The sequence below is a fragment of the Mugil cephalus genome, chromosome 18 (assembly GCF_022458985.1).
Source record: "Mugil cephalus isolate CIBA_MC_2020 chromosome 18, CIBA_Mcephalus_1.1, whole genome shotgun sequence".
NCBI lineage: Eukaryota > Metazoa > Chordata > Actinopteri > Mugiliformes > Mugilidae > Mugil > Mugil cephalus.
This window is the reverse complement of record NC_061787.1, coordinates 23,010,636-23,034,061: the sequence shown is the minus strand read 5'-3', so window position 1 is coordinate 23,034,061 and position 23,426 is coordinate 23,010,636. Positions and strand designations below refer to the sequence as shown.

The 23,426-nt window shown below is 40.7% G+C and overlaps 2 protein-coding genes across 3 annotated transcripts; both read left to right on the top strand.

The window, feature by feature from the left end:
• The first annotated feature begins 2,828 nt into the window (after window positions 1-2,828).
• si:ch211-230g15.5 (polyhomeotic-like protein 3) lies at window positions 2,829-20,461 on the top strand. Of its 2 annotated transcripts, XM_047612264.1 has the most exons (12): window positions 2,829-3,386; window positions 4,600-5,236; window positions 7,742-7,894; window positions 9,031-9,129; window positions 10,124-10,331; window positions 13,155-14,261; window positions 14,534-14,874; window positions 15,052-15,217; window positions 15,796-15,907; window positions 16,166-16,286; window positions 17,355-17,658; window positions 19,625-20,461. In XM_047612264.1, exons 2-12 carry the CDS (start codon window positions 4,619-4,621, stop codon window positions 19,777-19,779), a joined length of 3,384 nt encoding a protein of 1,127 aa, XP_047468220.1. In that variant the 5' UTR covers window positions 2,829-3,386; window positions 4,600-4,618; the 3' UTR covers window positions 19,780-20,461. The 2 variants fall into 2 exon arrangements, with proteins under 2 accessions (XP_047468220.1, XP_047468221.1); XM_047612265.1 differs by lacking the exon at window positions 9,031-9,129 and having other exon boundaries at window positions 2,830-3,386.
• A 118-nt stretch (window positions 20,462-20,579) lies between these two features.
• cldn11b (claudin 11b) lies at window positions 20,580-23,417 on the top strand. The gene is made up of 3 exons (XM_047567688.1): window positions 20,580-21,325; window positions 22,002-22,166; window positions 22,598-23,417. The coding sequence occupies exons 1-3, from the start codon at window positions 21,100-21,102 to the stop codon at window positions 22,855-22,857; spliced, it is 651 nt and encodes a 216-aa protein (XP_047423644.1). The 5' UTR covers window positions 20,580-21,099; the 3' UTR covers window positions 22,858-23,417.
• Window positions 23,418-23,426: the final 9 nt, after the last annotated feature.

Genomic DNA, 23,426 nt, shown 5'->3' with positions numbered 1-23,426 from the left:
TTATTATTATTATTATTATTATTATTATTATTATTATTATTTTACTTTGTTTTGTAAGTACACATATGGTTTTAGTTTTTTAATGCACTTATCTTGAATGCTTTTTTCTACCATCTTTAGGAATTTGAGACGGGATGTGTGTTGGTTTCTTGAATATGTTAGCTACTTCAGCTCTAAATGAATAATGTAGAGTTGAAGTACAATAACCATCAAGTTATGCATAGGCATGAATTGCTGAGTCTCGAATTTTGTCGATAGCCTCAAGCAAATTACAAACCATTGCACAATTTCGTATTTTATTTTGAAGGCTTCCGCCCCTTCTTTCGCTGTGGTGTTTGCAGTTTGATGCAATGCAGATTAAAGTGAGTGACGCACTAGAATGTTTGTTGTCAGTTAGTGTTCAAGTCACACAAACAGCCTGTCCAATGACTGAGGCTCATCCGATTACTGACACGCGACTCTAACATAGGTCACATGACCACATCCTGTTAGATTACAGAACACGGAATGAGATGCGAATACAAACCATTTGTATGAATTAGTCCGGAGAATTAAAAATAATCATGACCAGTTATGAGAAAGGGAATAAAAACACCAAGAGAAACCAATAAAATCATTTTAAGTGAAAAAAAATGTACTGTCCACTACTTGACACAAATTGCACCCTTCTTAAAATCAGCTATTCTTCAGATTTAATTATACTCTCTCAATAATTCAGGTTTACTTAATTATATCAAATAAATGCTTGTAACAATGCTCTACACAGTCCTCTATAAACAACACACGGACAACATAACAACATTTATTTTCCTTAAATATTCAACATCACTTGAAACACAACAGATCCTAAGTGAACAATAAAGTGTGATACTGCAATTAAATATACAGTTTTTAGCTCATTCTGATGCGCGACTGCCCCATGTGTTGAGGCTATAGTCCTCTGCCGGTGGCCCTGGTTTGAGTCCCTTACCGGGTGCCCTTTCCTGCGTGTCTCTCCCCCCTCTCTGCCTCCTGTTTCCTGTCTTCTCTCTTCACTTTCAATAAAGAATAAAATGCCAAATATATATATATAGTTCCAATGTCAATACAGTGGAGATGAACTAGAGGTACAACCACTCTGTTAAGCTATAAAGGTCATCTTCTGTAAGAACAGTCACAGTTGTGATGAGAGGTCCAGCCTTTTTCACATACTTGGCTCTTTTGATTCAGTTCCCTTAGAAGAGTTGTCTCTTAATAGGTGAAATACCAGATACCTCACCCTGGGTGGGTGTGCCCAAACAATTTTTTAGCTTTTGTATTTTGAATAAGTAAAAAATTACAAGTTTGCCTATGGGAACTCATGCATTAAAAGGCCGGTATGCATACGGTCCGTCCTTAGGCTATAAAAACAGAGCTAATCCATCAAAAGGGTTTACCACAAGGTGCAAACCATTTGTAAAACTCAAAAGCAAAAAGGAATAGGGACACCTGTGGGTGGTTTCCATCTGAAATTCACATGAATAGTGTCTGTAAACAATCTGCTACTCCCCTTTAGTCAGAGAAATCTGTTTTTAACTTGTTTTCCTTCCCCAGTGAATGGTATTCTGGTGACTGAGAGACTGCAGTTCAACTTGTTATTTGGTTTACAACTGAAGACAACTGGTAAAATATCACAAAGAAACCTGGCATCTTTGCATTCTTTGGTGATGTCCATGGCTTCCAGACTTCCATGATGTTTAAAAATGAACAGTACCAACTGCTGAATGTACTAATAATTGAATAATTAATAATAATTAAAATTATTAATAATCCATAGCTATAGATTGACATTTCAGACAACTTGCAAAAGTAAACAATATACATCTTATATGTGTATATATATGTGCATGTGTGTATACACTGCTGTGCAAAAGTTTTAGGCAGGTGTGGAAGAAATGCTGTAAACTAAGAATGCGTTCAAATATATAAATGATGATTATTTATAGAACAAAAGAAAAATCTAAATTACATCAGTATTTCGTGTTACTACCCTTTGCCTTAAAAACAGCATCAATTCTTATTGGTACACTTGCAAGGTTGTAGTCAGGTGTATGATCAACCATGTAGGCTGAAACATAGTCATTAACTGCACCAGAAACAGCTGTGTAGGATGATTAAAACTGGGCGAGGCAAACTCTGTTACCAAGGTGAGGCTTTGGACGACAGTTTCATGTCACCAGTAATAAACTATGGCAAGAATGAGGACAGCAACAAGACTGCATCAGCAAGGTCTCTCCCAGACAAATATTTCAAAGCAGACTGGTGTTTCAAGATGTGCTGTTCAAGCTCTTTTGAAAAAGTACAAAGGAACGGGCAATGTTGAGGACCATAGATGGAGTGGTCGGCCAAGGAAAGTTAGTGCAGCACATGAAAAACACATCAATCAATTTCCTTTAAAAATCAGAAGATGTCCAGCAGTGCCATCAGCTCAGAACTGGCAGAAGTGGCCTTCCTGGAAGCCATACCTCTGACCTCAAACAAGGCCAAGTGACTCAACTCTTCACGAAAACATAGGAACAAGGGTGCAGAAAAATGGCAGGGTATTCTGGACTGATGAGTCAAAATTTTGCGAAAATTTAATTTTGTTGCCACTAAACTTAAAAATAATACTTATAATTTACATTTATAAGCATTTTAGTAAGTGAATTAAAACAATAATCTGTGCACTGAGCACAACATGTGCACTTGAGTTTATTTTTAGTTCCCTAGTCAGACGGTAGTCAGTCCGCGTGGCGCAACCTGCCTGTGCATCCGAGTCTCTACGGTCCTCCTGAGCTCTGAGTGGTGCTGTCTCGCCACTGTCGCCGTGAAAAAACTGACTTCCATTGCACTTCGCCACCAGCGGAATAGCCAGGCCCCTAGCAGCCGCTACACGGTGTCCCCTAGCCGGACTGATTCCCGCCGCAGACCAGGCAGGTGAGACGGCGGTGGCACACCAGAAAACAGCCTACATAACCGCTCTGGATGCAGGATTTACGGATTGCTGCGCAGGAAAAAGCCCTGGATGTGGTGAAATCCTAAACAAAATGCGACACATACACACACTCACAAACCCATGCATATCATAAATGGGCCCGTATTGCATTGCAACTCTACGTTTTTGCCTGTATGACACGGCTAAAGGCGTATAACCTCAAGTGAGGCTGGTGAAATTATTGTTTGGGGAAGAGTGACGCGCTCTTCACAGCAGCCCCTGCGCTGTCAGACGAGGAAGTGAGGCTTCATACACGCCCATTTCAGCCTGTCGACCCTGCTAAAAAGCCTAGGACCGATCATCAGATAACACAGGAACACTCTTTATAAACATGCGCTCAGTTTCGGATGGACTACTCTCGGAATAACCTGCAGGACGAAGCCGATTTCAGCAGGTAGGCAACCAAAACGCTTTACGCGTAACGTGGACGTGACAGTTTCCCAAAATGTTATTATCGTGAGACTTCTCCACTGTGAAGGCCGGTCTCCATCTTTTTTTTTTCTTCAGTTTGATAGTCACATGTGTGTTTTCTGGCCTAACTGTCACCGATGTGTAATGTGACACATTCCCATCATTAAATGCAAGTCAGGCTGAGGCGGACATTTGCAGGCTGCGAGCCAGATGTCAGCATCTGCCCGCTCTACGCGGAGTGGCACCTGCTTGCAGGCTGATGTGGCGTTAATTTAACCGAGTTCAAGCGCGGCTCGAACAGACATCTAGAGAAACCGTGTTTTTATAAGATCTCGGGACAGATTTGCACCGATCTCCGCATGTCAGCAGCCGAACTGTTGAGGAAACTTAGAATGGATTGAGAGCAGAATACAGCAGAAAGATTCTAGGGAGCACAATGATCCCCAGTGTATTACAACTACACACAATCCTCACATGTTTATTCTCGATTGGAATCAGTGCCATAATACTGCACACTTAAGTACATATTTTAAATTATATTTGTAGCAAAAGTGGAACATTTACAGATTATCAAATGTAAATTGTGTGGTGATTATTTAAAATTATTGATTAAAAAACATTTATAACTGTAAACTACTGTAAACTGTAACAATGCTGTTACGACAGTGATATTAGAGGTTTGTTGGTGTTCCTCCTGGATTGTGGTGGTCATGAGTCAAAGTTCTTGAATAATCAAACAAAAATGTGCAGAAATTACTTCCAAAGTCATTGCTATTATGTAATAACTGTAATGTAATAACTGTCTTAGTTTTTTTTATTTATAATTAGTACCAGATGTAAAATTAGTTCAGAGACATTTAATGATAAAATGTTTGCATGAAACAAAAGAAAATGCTGCATTATTTGTGTCTTTTCAAATAGATAAATATCCACAGCAGAAATATTGCATATTATGGTACGTTCACAAAAGACAAAAGCATTGAGAGAACAACAAGCTACAACTCATTTTCAATGGAAGCCAGTGATATGAACCAACAAGCTCACGTCTGACTGTAACATGCTCAACTTGCTTAAACTCTTTGGCACTTTGCCAAAACACCCACACACACACACACACACACACACACACACACGCAGTGTATACAGACTCATGGCCTGTTTTTAATGATGTTAATATAATCTTTGTTTTGTTTCAGTGTTCCCTAGTCTTGAAGGATGGACAGGGAGCTGGTTCGTCAGAGCAATTCAGAACATGGGGAGGCTACCAATGGAATCAGCCCTCAGGCCAGCACCACAAACACTGACCCCTCCACCCCTACGACCCCCAATCCTCCTCGACTCACCCCTAACCCCATGCTCCTGGACTCTCCTGCACCTACACTTACTCCCACTACCTCCTCTCCTCCTCCTCCTCTAACCCCTGCTCCCTCCATCTCTGCTACCCATGGGCCAAAAGTGGCGGCAGCGGCAGCTAATACTCCATCTCCTCACGTCCTCATCCCTGCTCCTCCTAAACTCACCACCACCGCAACTCCAGCCCTTCGCACATACTCTCGCCCGATCCTTCCTTCCTTGTCAGGCACCTCCAAAGCATCTCCTACCGTGCAAAGCTCCTCTTCTCCTCTTGCTTCTTCTTCTTCCTCTCCTGTTGTAGCCAACACAGCTTCGCCTCTCCTGTCTTCTTCTCCATCTTCTTCTGCAATGCACAGCAACCCCACCATGTCAACCAAGATCTCCACAAGCCTGACCAATGGGAACACCAGACCTGTATCCACACCGACCTCCACACCAATAACACCCTTTCACACACCAGCCAGTCCACCTGGCAGACAGGTAGTGCTCACATGAATACAACTCATACACTGCTCTATAAATCCATGTCTTACTTTTGAGGTGACACAAGAACATTAATATCACTTTTCTGTTTGGAATCAGTTGCACTGAATTACACCTCTCAGCTTCTTAAAAGTTTCACTGCCTTAGTAGTGAAGATGTGGCTGTACGCAAAGTCCCAAAGTGGTTTCTGAGGGGTTAAAAAAAGCATTTCCATGCAATACAGCAGACATTTTCAAAACAATACAAATATTTCTTATATTATTATATTTATATTTATTATACTTGCCAGTGAATTCTAACTAGTCTGAAGCTGCTGTTCATACTGCACTATATAACGCGTGGGATAGTGGAACTGGAATGCACTGAGTGCTTTTCATTATGCCTCTGCATGTCCTATATTAACCTCTTATCATTCCAGTTTTTTTGCAAAATAAAAAAAAAAAAAACGATATTAAGGACATACCCAAAGTAAATTGAATGCTGTTCATGAACATTTTGGAGCTCATGCATGGTCTTGGTTTCTTTTGAAAGTCAAGACAAAAGTCAAAATCACTCTAAGTGGCATGGTTCTTGAGTAATCAAAATCGGCACACAGTTCACCTGAATTTTGTTTTGTTTTGAAAAAATGTGTTGGTTGTGTGGCCTGTGTTAGTTGAAAGCTATATTGACTTTTATCAATGAAATCAGAAGAAAATGGCATATCACAGCTCGAATTGGTACAATCAAGCAAAAAAAGCAACAATAACACACAAAAATACATTTAAAAGTCTGATTAAAATCTGAATTAAAAAAAAATTAAACCAAGATAGGGCTCCAATAAAAGTATGTTTTAAGTAAAGATTTAAAGCCTATCACAGTCAGCTGACATGATTTCCTAGCTAGTAAGCTAAGATTAGATTTTATTTTTAGATTTTTTTTATTATTATCCATTCACATAGTGTCATTTTGAATCAGAACTCAGATTGTAATTGATTTATATATATTAAATGTGTATTGTGTGCAGTAACCAAAGCTTTTTTGTCAAAAGAATGCGATCTTATTACTTCACCTCACTCTTCAGTTTTGAGATTAATTACAACTCACCATTGCAGTAAAATCAGTTGTTGTCCGATTCAGACAAAGAGTAGTGAATCATCTAAATATCACAACAAGATACACCAGTTCCTGTTAAATGCTGTACAGGAGCTTGTATCTTGAGCTGCCTTACACCTTAAAGCCCAACTGTCTAGGTCAGTGTTTGCAGCTGACTGCTTGAGGTTACAGTTTCCTCTCCATTTGCTTTCATCTGAGTACATTTCACATCCTCAGGCTTCTAACTTTGTGTACACAATTAAACAGTTTTTAATTGAAGGTTTTTGTTATTAAGGGGAAACAAACCCAAAAGCTTGGCTCTGTGTGAAAAAGTGATTGCCCTCTAAACCTAACAACTGGTTGGTCACCCTTAGCAGCAACACCCGCAATCAAGTGTTTGTGATCACTTGTAGTGAGTCTTTTCCAGCACTGTGGAGGAATTTAGGCCCACTCATCTTTGCTGAATTGTTGTAATTCAGCCACATTAGAGGGTTTTTGAGCATAACCCCCTTTTTAAGGTCATGCCACAGCTTCTCAATAGGATCCAGGTCAGGACTGTGACTAGACCACTTAAAAGTCTTCATGTAGTTTTCCTTCAGTCATTCAGAGGTGGACTTGCTGCTGTGTTTTGGATCATTGTCCTGCTGCAGAACCCAAGTTTGCTTCAGCTTGAGGTCATGAACAGATCCTCCTTCAGAAGTTTGTGGTAGACAGTGGTAATCACAGCCCCAGACCATCACACTACCACCATATTTTACTGAAATGTGTTCTACACAGGATATAATTGAGGACACACCTTCCCAAAAGTTCAACTTTTGTCTCGTCAGTCCAGAGTATTTTCTCAAAAGTCTCTTTCTTATGGTGACGTCATGAACACTAAAATTGAACTCAGGTGTGATAAACCACAGACAAGTTATGGTTTAACATGAGGGGCAAACTCTTTTCTACACAGGACCATGTAGGTTTGGATTTTTTTCAACTTAAAAATAAAAAGCTTTATTTAAACCTGCATTTTATATTTACTTGTGATATCTTTGTCTTATAGTTAAGCTTATTTGATGATCTCAAACGTTCAGGTGTCATGCCAAAAACATTAAATCAGGAGTGGAAAAAACACTATTTGTTGTACTGTAAATATTTTTTCATGTTGTTTAATTTCATATTTAACTTTATAGTATTACTATAGTTATAGTAATATTCCTTTAAATTATTTCTAAAAATTATTACACATTTAGCTGCAGAGGAACCACAACTGGTTCCTGGGAAAAAATGTCCGTTAAACTTCATTCATTCATTTTCTTTGTTTACTCTTTTGGTTTTAACCCTCTGCGCACACACACGGTCACACTCACACGCAACTGTCTTTCTAAGGTTTAATAAAAAGTCGTCTTAATTGCTTCCTTTCCCTTTTGTATGCCTTCTTTGTTCCAGGTATCCCAGGCTCATCCCGTGGGCACACCTGGTCTTGTGCGAGCCAATCAGAGCCCCTCCCCTGTCAGGCAGCGGGTATCCCAGCAGACATTGCTCCTAGGGAAAGGTCTCAAAGGGTCTGGCCAAGACCAGGTGCTGCTTAGAGCTCAGATGGTAAACATAGATACACACGCTACCTCACATTTACATAAATTTCCACATGCAATCTGTTTCCCAACTGGCAATGCAGCTGCAGCAAATGCAGCTACAGAGAAGATGACCAGTATTAAAATGAATCAGTTGAACCATGCTACATTCAGTTAGTCAGTAAATACAGAGGCAAGGGGGGCATAAAAATTGTCAGCACACTCAACACGTGCATAATTATGTACAAAATAAAAATACTGATTGTGATTCAAGCTTTGTGTGTGTGTGTCAGGAAATACCTTTGGATAGCTTTGTATTTTTTTGTTCTTCTCTCATTTTCAATGCAAGCTTGGTAACTAATATTATTGTCACTGCTGTCACCACTTTGTTCACAATACATTTGTCTGCCCATGTCACTGTCTTGTCTTGTTGTACAATTCAAAAAAAAGGGAAGGGAAATCCGTTTTGGCGATGCAGGATCATGGAAAATTTTAAAACAAATTAGTTTGAACAATGACAATACATATACATATAAAAAAGAAGAAAACACACTTTGATCTTAAAGTAAACCATTTATCAAGGGAAATATGCAAAAGTTTCAGGAAACTGGATAAAAAAACATTGTAAATATATGACTTGTTTTTTAATAAACTAAGACTTAATTTAATGTTTGTGACAAAGGTAAAATGTAAATGAAGTAATAATTTTTTTGGTCTAAAACAGACATACAAAGAAATACTGAATGATGTTAGTAATAAATACTATAATGGATAAAAGTAAATTATTCAACTGTGTTTACTTACATTATCCACTTCTTAAAACTCTAGAAGTATAACAACTAGATTTTGAAAATGTGTTCATCGAATTTTAATCACAAACTATCATCATCATCACAAAACAGTGGGCTTCACTGAGAACAATATGGAGTCACACCATCCATTTAAACTCCATCTTTCTTTGTTTAACAGTCTTAAAATAAGTGTGACTCTTTGAAAAATAAATGCAAAGATGTCTGAATAATGCAAATGTCAAAATAGAGGAAACGTTTTTGTTTTCATGACAACAGCAGATCAGACCAGAGTAATGGAGGAAACACTTTCTCGGCTTGAATCTCTCCTTTGTTTATATCCTCTTCTTTCCTGTTTGTCTTTGTCTACCTGCAGTTGATTCTTACATCTGCTATGCGACCTGCCCAATCATCCTCCTCTTCCTCTTCCTCCTCTTCTTCCTCTACTCCTTCCTCTAACCCTGCTTCCACTCAGGTGAGCTGCTGAGCAAATACGTTTTATGTGTGTCTCCGCTTTGTTACTGCCTAGCTGAGTGTTTTCGCACTGCACACATGATGCTTTTATTGCTTCATCTGTGTGTGACTAATGTCTCAGGATGTAACATTCGTTCTGCATATGACAGTATAAGTGTGGATTGATATAAGCCATCAATCATTCTGACAGTTAATCATTTATCTACAAAGATTTTATCCAAAGCCATCTAAAACCCTGATATTGTAACTAGCTAACTAGTTTCAACTGCTGCCTTTTGGTAGAAATCCAAACCAACTTCCCCCACCTTCAAATGTTTTGTGGCAATAAATTGATCTGGACTCTCTGTTGGGAACTGGTTATGCAGTGTAAATATCTGCCTTGCCAATCAAATCGTTTGGAGGATTTTCTGTGGTGATGGAAGGAAAAGTAACAGCGATGTATTTGTATTTTGTATGTGGGAGCTGTGAAGTAGTGGTAAGAGGTGCGTCTTGGGGTCCTAAGCAAGCACCTAACCCCCAATTTGCTACCCAGGCGCAGCCCACTTGAGGCTACTACTGTGTGAACAAAGTAGCATCCAAATGGATTGGTCAAAATGCAGAGATGGAATTTCCCAATGAGGGCACCACTAAATGGCTGCTATTGGAAAAGCAAAATAACTTCAAAGGATGAACACTTAACAGTGATTAAGGCTAAACATGAGGTGCACTATTGTTTCATCCAGTTAAACAGCACCACAAACTCCAATTTCCACCTTTCCCATACCTAATGCTTTTGTAACCGATTGTATACTGCTGCTATTAGAGAGTAAATCTATTTTTTTTATTCTTACTGCAGTCTCTCACATGTTGCTACATCAAACTGAAATGCCTAGTAAGAGTTGCTAAGCTATGAGTAGTCAATCACTATTTTGGGGAAGGGCTTAGTAATTACCTTGGTAAAAAGAAATGTCTGAGTTATAACATCTATCTCTCTCTGTCTCCCTTCTCCTGTCCAGCTCCAAAGTCTCACCTTAAGGCCACCTCCCCCTGGGGCCCTCACCATCCCACCTTCCCTCCGCCTCAAGCCCCCCTCCTCAGCACTGCCTCCTCTCTCTCGCCCTCATGCCACTCTCTTCCCCCCTCTGAGGCCACGGCCGCACCCAAGCACCACAGCAACAGAGAGCCCGACTACACCAAGCCGCCACCTCTCCGTCCCTCCTCCAAGTAGGTCCCTGAAGGATCTCTGACACTATGGGCACTTTTTAGAAATGTCTTCATCATGATAAAGTTATAGTATTTAAAAATAAGAAATGACACTTTATTTGTAGCCTTATTTCTAACAAACTTTACTGTTTGCTCAATTGGAATATGAGAGAATAGTATGTAATAGAGTGTAATAATGTTTAGCAATGCTTAATTTTCTTGTTATTGTTATTTTCTGGAAATTATTATTTTCTTAAAGTCTTAAAGTTTAGCTAAAACTTATTTCCAACCTAACCTGCTGCTGATTAGAAGGAAAATTGAGAATGTCTCAGTAGCTACAACTTTTTTTTAAACTCATCCTTTAAGAATAAATATTCCAAAAACTGACAAATATACTGTATATTAGCGTTACCTAGAGAGACTAAAGCAAATCTTGATTAACATTCTTCGTCGTTTATTATAACCATTTAGGATGGCTGTACTTCATAAATCTGCTTTGTGATTAGTATACAGGGCCTATATATTATCTATATATTTATCTGAGTTTTATTGTACATATTTGTTAAATTGCATTCTTACTTCCACTTTCAATCTACTAAAGGCTAATTAGGAGCATCTTTAACTTGGTGCTGGAAGCATAAAGCTAATGGAAAGCTTTTTTGTTTATCTAGTTTTCAGCTACATGATCTTAGTCTTAGAAAATGAGATCTTAGAAATAAGGACAGTCTGATGGTCAAAAACAGAGAAACAACTTTTTGGTCACTGCAAAAATAAAATGATCATTCTTTAGTGTTGAACAGAACAATCCATATTAGCTTCTTTTCCAGTCGTCAAATTAGAAGAGTTGGATCATCTTAATAGCAGAATATTTCAGAATTTATTCAGGCTTCAGCTCACACAAACAGTTTTCCTCTGAGAAACTTTTCATCTCAGTGTTTTCTTTTACACAAACGGGAAAAAAATTCCAACTGTTTATTTCTCTGAAGAAAGAAATAAAGAAAGAGGAAGCCTCTGGAGGGCAAGGAGAATGAAGCAACAAGCATGAAATGTTTTAGAGAAAGCAGCCTCAGGTGTGTCATTGTTGGTCTCAGAGCAGAGTCTGCTGGGGGTTTAATCATCTCAACACTCACATGAGCTTCATCAGCACTTTATTTAAAAACTGGAATCAGTGAGAATATTGTGGCTTTTCTGCGATTTTATAATGTAATATATAAACGTAATGTCTGTGTTTTGGACAAATTAAGCTATCTTCTAATACAAATACAAATGATAAATGATGAATTGAATTAACTTGAAATCAATAAAAATGAAATTATAAGCTCAGATCCAGTTTTGCTATGTAGGCACATACATCTAAATAGCTTTATACACTGATCGGCCACAACATTAATACCACCGACAGGAGAAGTAAATAACATTGGCCATCTAGTGTCAATCTGTTGGTAAACTTTTGGACATGGCATTCATGTAGATGTTACTTAGACATCTAGCACCCACCTAGACCAGACCAGACACCCCGTCCATAGCAATGACACGCAATGGCAGTGGTTATCTCCAGCAGGATGCAGCCTGACACAGACACACACACAAAAACGGTTTAGGAACAACTCAAAAAACATGAAGAACAGCTCAAGGTGTTAATATTAGTACAGTATTCATAATATTATGTCTGATGGGTGTATTTGTCTGGTGTTGTGACAACATCCAGTGAAGTAAAGAACTTTCGAGTGTGATTTTTTTTTTTTTTAACAATGACCAAATCATCACCATGTCAATAGTTTCTCTATTCTGTCTGTGGGTCTCACCTTACAGAGAGTCGGCAAATATATGGTTTAATACAAATAATTTAAGATTTTCCAAAATAATTTAGTTTCCAAAAACAGTTGCAGATTATCAAACAGGAAGAAATGGCGATTTTGGTGGGTGCCATTTTCACTACGAACAAATCACAGACATGTTGTGTGCCAAATTTTAGCTTATCATAGATGTATCCAACTATGTGAATAATTGACAACATGAAGGCAATGCTAAAAACTGCAGTTCCTCTAATGTCCACTAGAGGCTAGATCTACATAAATAAACAATTTTTCATCCCGATACAATAAACAGTTTTGGTTTAAGAGCTGATTTCTCTATTCACGACAATTGTACAGCTTGTCTGTCTAAATTATGAAAAGGCTTAAGGTTATGCAGAATAAAGGGTGTGGCTGCTCTGAGTGACATTTATGTGCCCTCACAGCTTGCTAGTTGTCTTTAGCTTCAGCTCCACTCATGTACCACCTCTTTGACCATTACTGAATTGGCCACATGTTAGGTGGAGCAAAGAATTGCCAAGATGGTGAGGGCTGGAAACGCCACAATAAACTTTGAAACTAGGCCAACTTCTCTAATTATTTATTTATTTTCAGGTTTAAAGGCTGGGGTCTCTCAGTTGGAAACTGATTATGCTCCGCCAATCATATCGTTTGGGTGAACTTTATGTAATGATGGACAGAAGCATAACAGCATTGTGGTTGTCTGAGACTCCTATATTGATAAGATTTGACTACTGCAGGCTTCTCGGGAAAGCTGTGTCTGAGGTCTCAGAGGGCTCATCCATTCTTTTATACAGTCAAACTATTTTTATCTTCTAAAACCTAAAACATCTCAGTACATAGTACAGTACATATTTGTGAATCTATAAAAAAAAAATGTAAGGTAATCTGATCTAAGGTTTTAAAGCGTCATTTAAAAAATGTCATCAGGACTTAATAGATTAACTCCCGGGATTTAAACCCGCAGTGTAAACACTGTTGTTTAAAGTGTTTCTGCTCTCATTAATGTTTTCATCCTCTACTCTCACAGCTCTCTACTCTCCAGTCCGAGCCGTCCCTCTGAGACCCAGACTTCTTTCTCCTAATGGTCACCGAGCAGCCTCACCTCGACAAGCCTCCACACTCCAGTCAATCGCTGCAGCACCTGCAAGTCAGGCCCCTCCAATCAGTAGGCCGCTGGGTGGACCGAAGAACTGTCCGTTAACTCAAACTGTGCTCAGTTCCAGCCAGTCCCAGCACAGCCCACTATCTGTCGCCAATGCCTTGCCAGCCACGTCGCATTTTGAGCACTCGTCGTCTGCTGCCAGGCAGCTTCAGATCATTGCACTCTCTTCGGGTCGACAGCCGCAGTCGAACACATATACCCACACTTCGGTGCCTCTAGCTGTGGAGTCACCTGAGCTATCCAGCCAGTCAAAGAGGACTTTGAGCGGTGAAGGCAGGCTTCCTCTTCTTCTAAACCCCTCTCTGCCAAAAGCCACCTCTCCCCTGCCTTCGCCTCCATCTCTCCTGGGTTCAGCCTCTTCTCTGTGTCAAGCCGTCCCACAAACACAAACTCTGAACCAAAAAGCAGGGGTGAAGGGTAGTGAAGAGCAGAAAGAGAGGGAACAACTTGTAAGACAAGGAATAACAGATAAATGGAGTATCAGTAAAGAGTCACGTGTGGAGAATGATGATCAAAAAGGGAAAGTGAAGGAGGAGAAGCCAACTGAAAAGGATATCTGTCCAAAGGAAAATATAGTTGGAAAAGGAAGAGAGGAAGAACAAATGGAAGTGGTAGAGGAAGGCCAACTTGACGAAGAGAGGAGAGGGGAATGTAAGGAGAAGAAAATGGAGGAGGAAAAGGAAGGAGAGACGCCAATGGAGCAGTCAGAGAACCCAGTCAGCCACGTTCTCCATCAGGACCAGGACACAGTTCCTATCCAAGCAGCTGATGCCATTAAAGACTCCAGTGTGGAACTGAAACCCATCCCCGGCTTCATCTCAGTTCCGCTTCCAGTCCAGGCTCCTTTGCCAGTCCCGATCCCAGAGGTTTCCATCCAGAGTCAGAAGCTGCCAGAGCTCCATCGAGACCTGCAGCCCATCAGCCAGGAGGACTTCTGTGAGAACATGTCGAGCCAGTCTGACAATCAGTCAGGTACCTGAGACTACACAACACACTGCTGCTACCCGGAGGCTCACATTTTTATTTGCGTTTATTGTTCCTTATGTTTGTGTAGTTACAAAAACATATCCTACATCCCAGTCTGACTGATAAAATCAGTGTGAACATTTTATGTCAAAGCGACCTCCACATTTAATATAGATACTGTAAACTTTATTTAAAATAATAATTGGAGCTATGTAAATGTTACAAAAGATTATTTAACAGCTTATTTGTGTTACTTCTCCTGTCTCTGCTCCTTCCAGCGTTGTCCAGCCTCTCCTCCCAGTCTCCCCCGTCTTCACCATTCATGACCCCCTCAGCAGAAAACCCTCCTTCCTACCTCCCGGTACAAACCACCCACCCGACTGACTTCAGCCTTCCGCAACATGAGACAGAAAAAGACGAAAAGACGGTCGTCGATTCGCAGCACCTGGCTGTGATGGAACGTGAGGCAGAAACCCTTGGCCTATCAGAAGATGAGTCAGAGAGCTTTGGCCAATCGCTGGGCAGCCCCTGGGAGCCAAAGGCATGGCCTGAGGGGCGACAGGTTCTAACTCACCTGGTGGAGGGATTTGTCATCCAGGAGGGCCTCCAACCTTTTCCTGTACGGACACACACAGAACAAAGCTAGATAAGCAGAATGATTTATGGATTGGAAGAGATTATCTTACTTCACTTAGATGTTGTGTTACTAATAAACAGCTTTCTCTTTCTCTGTAGCTATTGTCATGTAGCCTTTGCAGGTTGTTGCTGTGTATTTATGTACCACTTTGTCGTGCAGGTGAACCGCTCATCCCTATTGGTTCCAGAACAGGTGACCAAACCACAGGAAGTGAACGGGATCAATGGGAGAGCGCCATTGCCAGTGACTGACATGACAAAACAAACTGAGCACTCCACAGATTCAGAGGAAGATGAGGGAGGAGACACAGACGATGCTGGGACCAGTAAGAATTCAAGTTTCTGAACTTTTCTACTTTGAGTCACTTTTCTTGAATTATGGTCAGTGATTTGGTGACATTCAGTGGTGCATTCAAGGACGTCCAAGAAGCCAAACGGTCACTAGTAGATTTGTAAATTCTTGACATTTTAGCAGACTTTCAGAGCTAGTCATGCAGCTCATGATGAAAAAACAAAATTATCACAATGATTGTTTGCATTACCTATTCATTCTTTTCTCATCAATCAGCTCATGGTCTGACATAAAATGCCGAAAAAACTTGTACAGCACTTGAAATTGAAAGAAAGGTTTTATTTACATGTATCAAGAAGAATTGAGGCATTGTATATATACTGTACGTACACAGGACTGGGAAGCCTTTATTGTTAAAGGGACAGCATTTTTGTGGATCTGGTTAATATGAGCATGGATAAATGTAAAAAAAGGAAATGAAACTACTTCTTGTTTAGGACCTTGTAGCTCCACTAAATGTGGTTTCAGATGAACAGCAGAGACCGTGTGTAGCTTTACATGCTCTCAGGTGTAACCTGTTTGAGTATGAATGTGTTTTTGTCACATGTACAGGGTCTGGCCACCGGGACCGAACAGTGCTGCACTGCCAGTTCTGTGGGAAGCGCGGTCACGCGCACAACTTCATGCGTTCCAAGCGCTTCTGCTCCACTTCCTGTGCACGCGGGTGAGACCTGATTTCACTGCCTTGAAAACAAAAGAAAATGGAGGAAGGGGGCAGCTGCAATGCCATGTGACCTTCAGACAGTGTTTTTGTGTGTTATTGTTGCAGCAGTAGCACTGACAGGATGTGGTGTATGTGGCCTGCGTAGAAACACACAGGTGTCACATGCAGATATGTGTGTGAATCAAAGCAGCAGAATGAGGAAATACCACCACACCTCTCACTACATCTCCCTCTGCCTCTCTGGGTTTTCTCTGTCAGGTTTAATGTTCGTTTGACGAAGCGTCTGCGGGCTCTGAGCACAGGCAGCCGATCAGAGAGGCCTCGTCCAGCTCTGAACCGAGCAGAGTCAGTCCCTGGGAAACCTCTGCTGCTGAGGCTGGTAGGAACACTTAACTACCCCCCACCTTAAAACCAGCACCACTCCACTATTCAGAGTTTAGGAGAAGGAGTAAATGGTCTTGCTCTTATATAGTGCTTTTCTACCTACTCAAAGGTACTCAAAGCGCTTTTACAGTCAGAGACACATCCACCCATTCGCTCGCACAAGCACACAACGGGGGGAGCAACTGGGGGTTCAGTATCTTGCTCAAAGACACTTCGGCATATGGCACACTTGGGGGATCGAACCGCTTACCCTTCGGTTCATGGACAACCTACTGAGCCACAGCCGCCCCCTAGAACATTGACAATTTCAGCATTTAATATCCACATGTCTGGCCCCTAAAAAGGGTCACAAGATAAATTTGTGAGTTGATTGACTCTAAAGAATCTTTGCTTTTATAAAAATATTGTCTACCTCCACCTTTCTAGACCTCAGATAGAAATCATGCAAGAAATTAGGGTACATTTTTCCTTGATGATGAGTTCACATCACATACTTAATTACTCTTTGTAGTGATTTGTGTTTGTGGGTGATATGTCAAGGATGAACACCGCTGAAGTCCTAAACTTCCATGCAGATTTGGTACAGATGGTACCAAATCTGCACCTGGAACCACTCTGCACCTGGGAGGAAATAACTCTTCCTATCAGCAAGTGGCAGTAGTCTTTATTCATCGTTCAAAAGTAGAAACAAGAAGACCTACTATTAGATGAGAAGCTAGGAAGAACAGCCATTTAGTTTTCAATTTGTATTCAGTTTATGTTGAAGCCATTGATAGAAAATATAACACAATGATTCATTTAACAAAGGAAATCTTCAAAATAACTGACTAAATCTCAGATTTATCTTGTGACCCTTGAGAGGAACGTGACCCCAAGTTTGAGAGCCGCTGAATGAAATGATTTGCCAGTTTAGCAGCCACAACAGTAAAACGCTGCTTTTTCACTGACGTGTCAGTCAAGGTATTTTTTATTCTTGTCTATTATGAAGCAAACAATTCAGGAAGTTTTTTCAGAATAACAATGGATAAACTCACCTGCTCTTCTCTCCTGTGTGTCCCTCCAGCCTCGAGACCTCTGGAGTGCTGGTCGGCGTGAAAAGGAGGGAAAGGAGAAGGTGGTGGTGGCAGGGGAAGACGAGGAGGAGGAACAGGGGGACCTAGGGAGAGGTGGAGAAGAGGAAGACGACGATGGCGGAGAGGAGGATCCTGCTGTTGCCATGGCAGCCAGAGTGGAGCGTCGAGCTGCACGGAGGGCGAGGAGGGCGTCTGCGCCCACTGTGACCACCTCCACACCTACCACCACGTTCAAGCCTGCCCCCTCCCACTGGAGTGTGGAGGAAGTGACCGCCTTCATACACACACTGCCAGGTGAGCAGATATTAAATGAATACACCACATGTTTAACTCCTCCTGGGACGCCTCTCTCTTCGGATTAAACTGTCACTCTGATTTACAGCAATACTCTTAACCGGCAGCAGATGATGAATGGCTTCTCTCTCAACCTCGTCCAATTAAATGTTTTGCAAAATGAACCACAGGGTGAGGTAACGTGAATACTCTTAACTGCCAACTGTAAATCTCAGATCACCATGAATCTGGAAACACAACACGTCGGGCCTGAATCTAATCTGTGAATATCCAGCAGGCGTTTAAAAAAGGCAGTGTTTTGAGAAGACATTTCGTTGCTCATCTGAGTAGCTTCTTCATTTCTTGGCTACTTGGATGAGTAACATCATCTCAAATCTCTACAAGTCTAGTTGCCTTTTTTAAACACCTCATGGATTACCACAACCTGGATGACAGAGAACCTTCACAGACATAATCTGTGAATAGCTGTATGTGTTCTGGGACCTTTGCACTGGACTTGCCAGTTCATTAGATAAACTAGGGAAACATTCTGATATAACAGTCCAGAGCTAAGTCTTGTCTTCATGAAGGTAATGTTATTCAGCAGTTTCAAATAACAGAGCACTGTTGATTCAATTCAGTTCAATTCAATTTTATTTACATAGCGTCAATAACGATACAAATTGTCTCAAGACGCTTTACAAAAACCAGCCTGAAACCTCTACAGCAAGCATGAAGGCATCAGTGGCAGGAAAAACTCCCTTTTAACAGGAAGAAACCTTGAGCAGAACCCAGCTCATATGGAGGGACCCATCTGCCGAAGGCCACCCGTGCAGAAACAGAGAAGACAGAGAGAGAAGAAGAACAGGAGAAACAAGATAAACAAACTTCTGTCATAGATACATATATCGAGCTGAAGGAAACATGTAGAATCTAATAATACAAGATATAGCTGATGACCTTACGTGACAGCTTGAGAGTATAAGAGGAAACCGTGATTCAACCGTGTTTTCAGTTTGGAGGCAGACACAAACTAATTCAACTCCTCTGTGCTCAGATGACATGGATTGGCCCAGCAGATCATTGCTGGAACACAATCAGTTCCTAACAGAATGTGCATTCTTGTGTTCTTGTGAAACGTCAGTTTCTGTCCAAGTACTGTTCCAGTTCACAGTTCCATCTGACCTAGTAATCAAATAGGCGTCTTATCAAAACTTTACAAGTCTGGCTGCCTTTTTAGAATAAATAAATAAATAACTTTTAGATTACGATGATGTGAATGACTGAGAACCTTCACAGCCATCTGACCTAATGTGGTCCAGATACCCAGGTGTGTTCTTGCTCCACTGATGCATCGGTAGGTAATTTACAGTATGTGGACTTGGTACAGCCAGGTACTGGAGAATGCATATCAAGTACACTGCTGTTCTAATTATAGAATGCCCATACTATGTCCTCTCATCCATCTCTCTGAACTACCAAGTACAGAAGTCCAGAGTTTGAGTACTAGGTACTGTAAACAGCGCAGAAAATTTTTGTGTTGCACTTACTTTATTTTGATATTGTGGTTAGAAGGCTAGGCTAAATAACACAAAGTCTTCACTGTTTAAAGCGATCCAGTTTGACAGCACCACAAACTACCTCCTCCAAAATTATTATCCAGTTGAATTACCACCTTTCTGACAATGTTTCAACATCAACTGAACATTAAAACAGCCACGAAGAAGGATTTAATGCAGGACTGTTATATTAGAATACATTCACTGTACCTAAAGTTTTGGCAAGTGTGATTCTACTGTGAACATTGTTGAATTCTTTTATTATGCTGGATAATTCAATCATTAGTGTCCTTTAATGATTGTGATTAGTCCTGTTTTTTCTAATAAACCAACTAACCAATTAATTTAAACTTAGTAAGTAGTGATGCTGTGAAAGACCAAAAGAGAGGTGTTTTTTTTTTTATAGTCCCTGCATTGTTGTGCTTCAGGTTGCAGTGATGTGGCGGAGGCCTTCCGGCTGCAGGAGATTGATGGTCAGGCTCTGCTTCTGCTGACTGAGGACCATCTGATGACCAGCATGAACATCAAACTGGGACCTGCTCTCAAGATCTGTGCTCACATCAATGCACTGAAAAACCAATGAGAGTTAAAAAAGAGAAAAATAGACAGAAATAAATAAATAAATAAAAGGTCAGGGTTAATTTGTCGCAAGGAATAAAGGCAATAAAGACAAAACAAAAATCAGTGGAAAACAAAAGCTGACACCAAGGATGACAGAACAAAGTCACAAAAAGAGATTCAATTTATAGTTTATGAGATTATAAATCAAGGTGTGGCCTTAGTAGACGGTAACAGGGGAGGAGTGCTGAAGCACGAATATGCCAGAGTCCGTTTGAAATGTCATCATTTTTGGACCCTCTGACTGTAGCAGGAGATCTGTGCAGGGGGTGGGTGATTTTTGTAACTTTGTGAATATTTTACATGATGCTGGAGAGTGTACATTTGAAGCTATTTCATGAAGGATTTTGAACATTTAATATATGAAATTTGTCTATTTAGTTTTTTTAGAACGTGACGTCAGTTACAAATCTATCCAGTAGCTTAACATAACCAGTGTGTGTGAAAGAAAAAAATATATAATAATACGTAGACTTTGTAAGTGATTGATGAAAGCTTAATGTTTTATATCACTATATTCTGGACAAAAAGCTGTCTGTGGATTAAAAAACAAAAAGTCACTATCAGGGTAGAGGCTGGTGTCTTTAGTTGTCACATTTTTATGGTATCCTGCTTGAAATTATTTAATAAACGAATAATCAAAAGGATTGAATTATCTTGTCTGAAGTCAAATAAAGTCAGTTGACATGTTGAGATTGGAGGCAGCGCCAGCAGAGGGCCACAGTGAGGCACGTGAGTATGAAGACAAATCTCTATTTTATAAACCAAACATGTACCAAAGTTCCTTCCTGATAAAACTCAAGTAAATCTGGACAGGGCTCTGCCAAATACTCCAAGTCGTTCTATATCTGCTGTTCATTTGATGGGTTCAGTTTTTGTTTTTCTGTCTGAGGCCGTCTCATCTCTCATATCTGGTTTAGGTTAGGGTCTCACATGTGCTCTGATTGGCTTTGGATGGATGGGTATGTTTTCTACCACACCCTGTTATAAATCTTTTTCTAGGCATTTTCTGTGGATCAATCTGGAGTACACCAACGGAACAGAGCAAAATTGCTTTTTTCAGATTTAAAACTAAAACAAAGAGACGCACTTCTATAGTTATTCTGCTTCTGTTTTTCATTATATTAAGCTACGTGGTATTTCTGTTACTAGGTAGAGAAGAAACGACATATTTATTCATTTTCTATAACAGTAGGAATTACTTTATAATTTTCATAGGCAGTGCGCCTCCTTGAAGTTCTTTTTTTTTTTTTTTGGAACGCGTAAAAACGCACGACGACTCTTCATGGCACACATGTGCAGGCAGATTACAGGCAGCGCGGCGAGTTGTGCGGGCTGGGTCGGGGTCATCGTCGCTACAGCCACCAACGATTGGGTCCGGACCTGCGACTACACGGTGGCTACCTGCGTCCGCATGGACGAGCTGGGGTCCCGGGGCCTCTGGGCGGAGTGCGTCATCTCTCCGGCGCTTTACCACTGCGTGGCCCTCAACCAGATTCTCACGCTGCCCGGTGAGAGAAACGCTTCTCAGTCATGGAGGTGGTAGTGTGGTTATAGTATATATTTTGAGGATACTGAGAATAGATTGTTTGGATATTCAAAAGCCTTTCTGTTCAAATGGCGTTCGTCCAGTTATGCCTGAGTTTGTGGGCTTAATAATCTGTGAGGGTTTTTCTTATAAGATTGGGATACGGGTAAAGGAATCGTGGCAGTTGTGCAATTGTGGGTTAAGGAACGAATTAGGTAAATGGTAGGTCCTCCAAAGATCTACAAAAATAGTGTGCTGTGTAGTGTGATCAATATTGATCCATACAATAACCCACACAGAATGTCATTAAAATTACTACAAAACAGGCTTAAAATCATACGTATCATAAAAAAAAAAAAAAAAAAAAAAAAAAAAAAAAAAAAAACGAAAACCGACTCAATTGTTCGAGTTTTTTAAAGACATTTTACCACTCAGCCCAGTGGCTTCTTTGGAAAGTGAAACATTATAAGGAATACTCAAACCAGTCCCGGTGGTTTTATATTAGCTTTATTTTTTAGATCAAGCATGGTCTGTGGAACCTTCAAAAACTTCACATAAAGTACATTCTGGTGTTGTCTTTTGGACTACCCTACACATCTGTGTGCATTCTTCACTGCAAACGTAGCCTACCTCTCACTCTCTCTCTCTCTCTCACTCAGCCTACGTCCAGACGTCTCGTGCTTTGATGATCTGCGCATGTCTGATGGGTCTACCAGCGATGCTGCTAGTCCTCATGTCTATGCAATGTGTCCGGCTGCAGAATGATAACTCAACCATCAAGCGGTGCCGCTCCCGGGTGGGAGGCGTCCTCTTCATTCTCATGGGTGAGGGTTTATGTTTCTAACACCTCAGAGGGCATTACATTGACTCCCATTCATTTCCTGGGAGCTCTACCAGCTTATAACCAAGGTTCTCATACTACAATGTAATGCTTTATTTCATGGGAACATGTGTCCCCCAGAAAGAAGTCTTAGTATATTTCTATTACAGTTGCAAATTTTAGTAGTTTTCAGGTTAGTCCTTTAGTTTTAGACAAGAGTAGTCTCGGGATTTACAGTACTTTCCCAGTGGCTGCAGCGGGGAGAATGGATGGCAGATGGGGGTCAGGGTCTGGCAGCTTCATCCTGTCTAGGTTCCTGTGGGATGAGACAGGTAGTTCCTTTTCACAGCCTCAGGGTCAGACAGTCTGACACCAAACACAAGCTCATGGGAAGAGCATTTTAGACAAAAAGTAATACGTTTTTCTGTTTAACAGCTTTGTGTGGCATCATATCGACTGTGTGGTTCCCCATTGGTGCTCATAAAGAGGAAGGCCTGATGTCGTTTGGCTTCTCACTATATGCTGGATGGGTTGGTTCTGGTCTCTGTCTCCTGGGCGGCTCAGTGATCTTGTGTTGCCAGGGAACCGATCCAGGCATCCCAAGCAGGGAGAACAGCTTCTACTACTCCAGGCAGAGGGGTACGGCCATGCCGCTGGATCCTCCCGCCAACCACGCCAAGAGCGCAAACGTGTGATGGACTGCCTCTCTGTCTTTAATTGAAACTGTTCATTTTATTTCAACACATGCCTTGATTGTTAAGTTAGTGATTATCTTTGGCCTGCTTCGAGTGATCAAAAATGTGTATTCTACTCAAAAACTTTATCTTCAGCTGCAGTTGTACACTTTTCTCAGACAGGAAGTAATATTTCAAATAGTGAGGTTTTTCTCTCTTTTTGTTGGCTCTCTGCCTGTTAACTGTCCATGACCTCAACTGAACACGACTCAAGTTAATCTTGTCCTGTCAGGAGGATTTGATCAGATTAGCAGCGTCTACAGATTCGGCAGTGTTTTGTTGCCTTTACTGAATGTGTGGACAAGTTTCTGTCATTGTATTTGTATGATTACTATTCTTTAAGCTGCATGAACACTTTCAAACTCTTTTCAAAATATAAAAAACAAGCCTAGGCTAACTTTTAATTATAAAAACGTTTTTACCAATAACTGCAATTTACAACTCAGCATAATCAATGTCAATTATCTGTGTGCCTGTATTGATGTCTGTCCACTGTTACACATAATAAAAGCTTTAACGTCTTTTTTTTT